General features: G+C 37.9%; 1 protein-coding gene across 1 annotated transcript; it reads left to right on the forward strand.

The window, feature by feature from the left end:
- Positions 1-4,273: 4,273 nt before the first annotated feature.
- On the forward strand, positions 4,274-5,626 carry LOC127095866 (uncharacterized). Its single transcript, XM_051034498.1, has one exon. It carries the CDS (start codon positions 4,274-4,276, stop codon positions 5,624-5,626), a length of 1,353 nt encoding a protein of 450 aa, XP_050890455.1.
- The last annotated feature ends 2,977 nt before the right edge of the window (positions 5,627-8,603 follow it).

Below are 8,603 nucleotides of genomic sequence, written 5' to 3' on the forward strand. Positions count from 1 at the left end.
TCTCTAAGGTGGAACATGAGCTTGGAACAAGGAAGAATTCAGAGTTAGGAATATTTGGCTGACGCTTTCCTCCGTCAATACAAATATAATCTCGATATTGCACCTGGTTGTATGCAGTTACAAGGTATGGTAATGAACGAGAAAGAGTCATTCAAAGAATACACTCAACGATGGAGGGAACACTGAAAGATCCTTTCTTTAAAAGATTAGTGAGCAACGCGACATTAGACTTTGCTCACTTAGTAACCATTGGGGATCGAACTGAGAAGGGCCTAAAGGATGGTAAAATTCAAGGCACAGTTGGAGCTTCCAATGCACCTAAGAAGTACTCTAGAGGCTTCCAGAAGAAAAAAGAGGGTGATACAAATGCCATCTCAAGGGGGTATAAGGGTAAACAACAAATCCCTTATGATCAGATCGTTGCCATAATACATATACCCTACCAGCAACCGATACAAGAATAGTAGGCTTATCAGCAACAACCTCCATAACAGCGACAACAACATAACGCCTCTCCACAACGATAGTTCAAACCAAGACCACCACGAAGGAAGGTTGACCCCTTGCCCGTGTCTTATAGCCATATATTTCCATATTTACAGAAGGAAGGGTTGCTAACATTGAGAGAGTTAAGGCCAACCACTTTTCCTTATCCTCCTAGGTACGATGCTAATGCCCATTGTGAATTTCACATGGATGCGCCGAGCCATACTTTGGAAAACTGTTATGCCTTCCAAAATCGTGTGCAAGATCTGGTTGAGGCTAAAGCTGTCACTTTTACTCCAAGAGGTCCAAATGTCAAGACTAACCTTATGCCTACACATGGAGGGGCATAAGTTAGTGGCATAGAAGAAACCAATGGGCAAAGATTGGTCAGGAAAGTGGAAGAAGTTCAAACTCCTATTACTATGATAGGGGCACAATTGTTGAAGGGTGGTTTAATCTTAATAAGCCTTGTTGATGAAGATAACATTGAAGATTTGAAGGGTTTCATTTAAAAAATGTTGGATCAAGGTACAATGCAGGTTGAGCGCCGTATGAAAGAAAATGAGGTGGCTGTAATTGACATTCCTTATGATGTGATCAATGTGCAAATTCCCATCACCCCACTAGTGATAGAGTTTCCAACGCTGCTTTCCTACAAAGATGAAAAAGTTATGTCGTGGATATATCAGCCCAGAGCTTTTAAGTAGGGGAAGGAGGACCAACCTTTGGTTATTAATGAGTCAAATGTAACCTCCGTTGTAGGGCTAGGAGGAAAGACACGCAGTGGTCGAGTATTTGCACCAAGAACTGTTGATACATCTGCTTAAGAAAAAGAAGTTAATAGCCATGTCCAAATTCCTACTGCAAACACTGAATCTCAAGAAACACACTTATCTCCAAAAGTTGCTATTACTCAAAACAAAGTAGAGGAATTCCTGAGAACAATCAAGAAAAGTGACTACAAGATAGTCGACCAACTGAATCAAACTCCATCGAAGATATCCATGTTGTCTCTACTACTCAATTTTGTGGCACATAGAAATTAATTAATGGGGATTTTTAGTGATGCTCATATCATAAAAGATATCACAGTAGAAAAATTTGATAATATGATTGCTTGTGTAACCACTGGTAATTTCCTAGGATTTAATGATGATGAATTACCTTCTGAAGGAAAGAGCCATAACAAAGCTTTACATATTCCCCTAAAATATGTAGACACCCTGTTATCAACAGTTTAGTGGGTACAGGTTCATCTTTGAATGTTATCCCAAAGACCATGTTGGTAAAACAACCTTTGGAGGGAATAAATATGAAACCTAGCACTCTGATAGTGAAGGCTTTTGATGGGTCTAGAAGAGAAGTGATAGGAGAGGTTGACTTACCAATCAAAATAGGCCCAACTATCTTTACTATCAAATTCCAAGTCATGGATATACATCCTGGGTATAGATGCTTACTTGGAAGACCTTGGATCCACGCTGCGGACGCAGTAACTTCTACTCTTCATCAAAAATTGAAGTTCATTACAAACGACAAGATGATCATAATTGGAGATGAAGAGGATATCTTGGTTAGCCACCTGATATATTTTAGGTTCATTTATGTGGAGGGTGAAATAACTGAGATGCCTTTCCAATCCTTGGAGGTGGTAAATGTGTTGGTAGTCCAACAAGTATCGGAGTCACCAAAGCCCGAGTTGTCAATGGCCTCCTGGAAAAGAGCTAAATCTATTATAGTGGCTGGAAATGCCCAAGGCTAGGGAAAATTGATTTAAATGCGAGAAAAGTGGGATAAGTTAGGGTTGGGATATGAACCTTCCTCATATAAAGCAAACCATCAACTTAACAAGAAACATATCCCTCTTGTTGAAGAAACTTTCACTAGCGTTGACCATGTTTTCGGTAACCAGATTACAATGATTGAAGATGAGGCCTACAACGAAGTGGTATCCAGTTGGATATATCAATGAGCACCCACTGAAGAACTGAAGAATTAGAAGACTGCGGAGATCCCTCAGATCTTTCAATTGTAATTTTACTATTTTAGTCTAAACCCTGTGCTCTGCCCAAGGCATAAGGGCATGTTGTAGGCCCCATTTATTTTCAAAACTTTAATTATCATTAATAAAGTGGGAGTTTTCACTCAAATTTTGTTCTTTCTCTTTCGCATTTCTATATATAATAAAATGGCAATAGTCTTTATGCACACACTTTCTAAATAAACTGCATAAATCGTAACATGCAGAAACACCATCGAGATCATTTAAAACGATACTGCTATGGTCTTACATGACTTTGATTATCCAATTAACTAAGCCGAAGATGAAGGTGAGGAAGATTGTGAACTCCCTGAAGAGCTAGCCAGATTACTGAAACAGGAAGAGAAGGTCATTTAACCACACCAAGAAAATATCAAAGTCATCAACCTTGGAATAAAGGAGGACAAGAAAGAAGTGAAGATAGACGTTACTCTCCAAAATGCAGTGAAGACTAGACTGATAAAGCTCATTCATGAGTATGATGATATATTTTCGTAGTCATATCAAGATATGCCTGGTTTGGATACTGATATTATCATGCACAAGCTACCCCTCAAAGAAAAATGTCATGCTGTTAGAAAAAAGTTGAGGAGAACTCGTCTAGATATGGCTCTCAAAATCAGGGAAGACGTAAGAAAGCAGTTCGATGTCGGGTTCTTAGAGGTTGCCAAGTACCCATAATGGGTTGCCAACATTGTGCCAGTACCAAATAAAGATGGAAAGGTCTGCATGTGTGTCGACTATCGAGATTTGAATAGAGCTAGTCCAAAAGATGATTTCCCATTACCTCACATTGATGTATTGGTGGATAACACAACTCAGTTCTCGGTATTTTCTTTCATGGATGGTTTCTCCGAATATAACCGGATTAAAATGGATCTTGAGGATATGGAGAAGACTACATTTATCACCCCTTGGGGAACTTTCTATTATAAGGTGATGCCTTTTGGGTTAAATAATGTTGGGGTAACATATCAATACGCAATGGTAACTCTCTTTCATGACATGGTTCATAAATAGATTGAAGTATATGTTGATGATATGATTGCAAAATCCTAAACTGAAGAGGAACACATTATTAATCTGGAAAAGCTGTTTTCTCGATTGAGGAAGTTTAGGTTGAGGCTTAACCCCAATAAATGCATATTCGGGGTTTGATCTGGGAAACTTTTAGGTTTTATTGTAAGCCAAAAGGGAATCAAGGTAGATCCTGACAAGGTCATGGCTATTCAAAACATGCTTGCACCGAAAACCGAGAAGGAGGTTCGTGGTTTCCTGGGGAGATTAAACTACATCACTAGATTTATTTCACATCTCACTGCCACATGTAAACCAATATTCAAGCTTTTGAGGAAGGATCAAGCAGTTGAATGAGACGATGATTGCCAAGCAGCTTTTGACAAAATCAAAGAATACTTACTAGAACCACCAATTTTTTTTCCTCATGTGCAGAAAAGACCTCTCATCATGTACTTAACAGTGCTCGATGAATCTATGGGTTGTGTATTGGGACATCAAGATGAAACTGGCAAGAAAGAGCACGCCATCTATTATCTGAGCTAGAAGTTTAATAACTGTGAGACCAAATACTCATTGCTCGAAAAGACTTGTTTTGCGCTTGCATGGGATGCGAAAAGTCTCAGACAATATATGCTGACTCACACGACTTGGTTAATCTCCAAGATGGACCTCATCAAATAAATATTTGAAAAACCGGCTCTCATTGGCATAATTGCCTGATGACATATGTTATTATCAGACCATGATATCCAATATGTCGCACAAAAGGCCATCAAGGGTAGCATATTAGCAGATCATCTTGCTCACCATCCAATGGAAGATTACCAACCCTTGAAGTTTGATTTCCCAGATGAAGACATTATGGTTATCAAAGACTATGAGATTTCTGGACCCGACGAGGAACCTGAATCAGGGGAGCGATGCACTCTCATGTTCCATGGTGCTTCAAATGCCATAGGTCATGAAGTTGGGGTATTATTGATGTCTCCCAAGAATTTTCATCTACCATTCACTACAAAGCTTTGCTTCACCTGTATGAGTAACATGGCTGAGTATGAAGCTTGCATATTAGGACTAGAGAAGGCCATTGAGTTAAGAATCAAATTCTTTGAAGTATATGAAGACTCCACTCTAGTAATACATCAGATCAGAGGTGATTGGGAAACGAGACATGCTAATCTAATTCCATATCGGGATTATGTGCTGAAGTTACTCCCGAAGTTCGACAAAATTACCTTTTCCCAAATTCATCGAGAAGAGAATCAGATGGAAAATGCTCTAGAAACTCTGGCGTCCATGTACAAGTGGATATGGCCTAATCATCAACCTAATATTGACAGCAGGCATTTTGATGAACATGTTCATTGTTTGACAACAAAAGAAGAGTCATATGACAAACCCTGGTTCTTTGATATCAAACACTATCTTGAAAAGCAAGAATATCCGACAGAGGCTTCCAACCTTGACAAGAGGGCTATACGGAGGTTGGCATCCAAGTTCTTCCTAAATGGGGACGTATTGTATAAGAGAAATTATGACATGGTCTTACTCAGATGTATGGACAAATGGGAAGCTAATAAACTCATGAAGGATATACACAGAGGATCTTTTGGCACCCACGCAAATGGACATGCGATGGAAAAGAAAATCCTGAGGGTAGGTTACTACTGGTTAACAATGGAAATTGATTGTTATCATTATGCTAGAACATGCTACAGGTGTCAAATTTATGCTGACAAAATGCATGTACCACCTAGCCCTCTGAATGTCATATCATCACCATGGCCTTTCTCTATGTGGGGAATTGACACGATCGGGACGATCGAACCTAAAGCATCCAATGGACATATGTTTATATTGGTTTCCATATTCTATTTCACCAAATGGGTCGAAGTCGCGTCTTATGCAAATGTCACCAAGCAAGTGGTTACTCGTATCTTAAAGAACAATATCATATGTCGATACGGGGTTCCCAATAAAATCATCACTGATAACGAGTCCAACCTCAACAACAAAACAATAGAGGAGTTGTACGCAAAATCAAACACCACAACTCGTCACCATATCAGCCCAAGATGAATGAGGTTGTTGAAGCTGCAAATAAAAATATTAAAAAGATCATTCAGAAAATGGTAGTCACATACAAGGACTGGCATGAGATGCTACCTTTTTCACTACATGGCTATCATACGTCGGTGCATACTTCGACAGGGGAAACCCTCTTTTCCTTGGTTTATGGCATGGAAGCAACCATTCTTAGAGAAGTCGAAATCCCCTCGATGAGAGTTTTGATGGAAGCTAAGTTAGACGAAGCAGAATGGGTTCTATCAAGGTTCGATGAGCTCAACCTCATTGAAGAGAAGCGCTTAAAAGCATTATGTAATGTTCAACTATATCAGATGAATCTTAAGAAAGCGTTCGACAAGAAAGTTCGTCCTAGAGTGTTCCAAGAAGGCGATACGCTGTTGAAGAAAATCCTGCCAATCCATAAAGATTATAGGGGCAAGTGAATGCCAAATTATGAAGGTCCATTTGTAGTGGTTAGAGCCTTTTTTGGAGGTGCTCTAATCCTTGCAACTATGGACGGTGACAAATTGCTACTCCGCATAAATGCTGACGCAGTTAAAAAGTACTTTGCCTAAAAAAGTGGAATAATAAAAGTCACTAAGTCGAAAACTTGAGAGGGAGACTTAGGCAAAAATGGATATCCTGGTGGATAGAAAACCTAAAAGGGAGTTCAAGGCAAAAACTAGGGATAAAAAAGAAATTAACCTGCTGAGTCGAAAACCTGAAAGGCCGGCTCAGGCAAAAAAGGGTATCCTGGTGGATTGAAAACCCGAAAGGGCGATCCAGGCAAAAGTTAGGGATTAATTCCAAGGAAAAAAGCTACAATTTTGTGAATCTATTATATCCCTGAAGGTCTCCAGAAACGAAGAATCAATCATGTCGACTTCTTCAGAAGCAAAGTGTTCAAACTTTCAAAGATATGAAGATTATAGCAGTATTGAAACTCAATGGAAACTCAGTTTTTTATTGCCATTATATTTTTCATGCACAAAAATTACCTCATTAAGTAATTGCATCTTTATATAAAGTTTCCCACTCAAGGGTCAAATCAATAAAAAAAGAAATTTTCTCATCAAAATTGTGCCCAAAATGATTTTTTTATCTGCTTGATTGCAAAATGCCTTTATTTCTTGATAAGCATTGTTTTAAAATTTTGGAAAATAACAAGGACATTTGAACAAAATAATAAACTTACTCTTGAGATATCAAAAAGGGAGAGTCACAGTCTCCAAGATTTTTTCTCATTGCATAAAAATGTCAGATCATTCACAGACAACCATTATCATTTTTATTACCAACAGATCAAAGTCCTTTAGGAATGTACTCATGTGCAGCTTATCATCGACAAATCTCTAGTGCAATCTGACATGGGCATTCATAATGCAAACCTAAGTACGACATCACTAAAGTATCGAGTGTTAAAAAGTCTAAAACCACTCAATAATCTAAATGGCCAACATGTATTTCCAACTACCCAAGAAACTGAAGTCCAATTTCCATTGGTCTCCAAACAAAAGTCAACATCTCTGCCATTATCATAAGTTCAAAATTCAATTAGCACAAGGCACAAAGAAACCCTCACCTTCAAAGAAGGATAATAATTTCAAAAAAACATACTCGACCATCATCTGCACTCTTATATGCCCAAACATGTATAAAAATCTACCCAAAATAGCAAAAGGAATTAAAATAAAGGGTTATTGTTCACCTTATTCATGCATAGGATTCTTACCAAAATAAGAGTTGTACCAATCATCAGCATACATGCACATCCCTCCTTCCGAGATGGGAAATTTCATCAAATATAAGCAAAAATTTGCATTCCTACATGCACATCTGAAAATCCCTAGCAAGCGCATACTACATGCATCATTACATGCATAAGTGCTCCTATCCAAATTGAAATATCATACAAACATCATACATAATATCAACCGGGATCTCGGATCAACCATGAATATCCAAGACGGTCCTCATTAAGTTAAGAGTATTATTACCCCGCTTGCCCTCATGGGATTATTTCCCAAAAAGTCATTCTTCAACTTTATGGTAGATAATGATATTCGCCAGCATTTCCGTTATTGCTCCCCAAGCAGATGTTACTTTAAAAAGTCTCTTATGAGCTTTTCCCTTGTAGAGCTTTATTAGTAAATCTCCTCCAAAGGGAGTCTTTTCAGGAATTGTTTCCCCCGACATTTATCTGTTTGAGATACTGCTTCATTTATTTGAAGAAACTCATTTGTTCTTAGACATACTGCTCTAGTATCCTCGAAGAGTCTTAGATATAATTGAGGTATCATTCCCTTGTTGGAATATCTTGATTATATCATATAAGATACTGCTTCATTGATTTGGAGAATCTCATTTATCTGTTTGAGATATTGCTTCATTGATTCAGAGAGTCTAATTTATTTGTTTGAGATACCGCTTCGTTGATTTGGAGAATCTCATTTATCTATTTGAGATACTGCTTCATTTATTTGAAGAATCTCATTTGTTCTTAGAGATACTGCTATAGTATCCTTGAAGAGTCTTAGATATAATTAGGGTATCATTCCCTTGTTGGAATATCTTGATTATATCATATAAGATGGTGCTTTGTTGATTCGGAGAATCTCATTTATCTGTTTGAGATACTGCTTCGTTGATTCGGAGAATCTCATTTATCTGTTTGAGATACAGGTTCATTTATTTGAAAAATCTCATTTGTTCTTAGAGATACTGCTCTAGTATCCTCGAAGAGTCTTAGATACAATTAAGGTATCATTCCCTTATTGGAATATCTTGATCATATCATATAAGATGTTGCTTAGTTGATTCAGAGAATCTCATTTATCTGTTTGAGATATTGCTTCATTGATTCGTGGAATCTCATTTATCTGTTTGAGATACTACTTCATTTATTTGAAGAATCTCATTTGTTCTTAGAGATACTTCTCTAGTATCCTCGAAGAGTCTTAGATACAGTTGAAGTATCATTCCCTTGTTA

This window comes from Lathyrus oleraceus, chromosome 6, assembly GCF_024323335.1.
Source record: "Lathyrus oleraceus cultivar Zhongwan6 chromosome 6, CAAS_Psat_ZW6_1.0, whole genome shotgun sequence".
NCBI lineage: Eukaryota > Viridiplantae > Streptophyta > Magnoliopsida > Fabales > Fabaceae > Lathyrus > Lathyrus oleraceus.

What these genes read in the sequence shown, in the direction of transcription:
- LOC127095866 (XM_051034498.1), top strand. Translation starts at nt 4,274, where the DNA reads ATGTTATTATCAGACCATGATATCCAATATGTCGCACAAAAGGCCATC.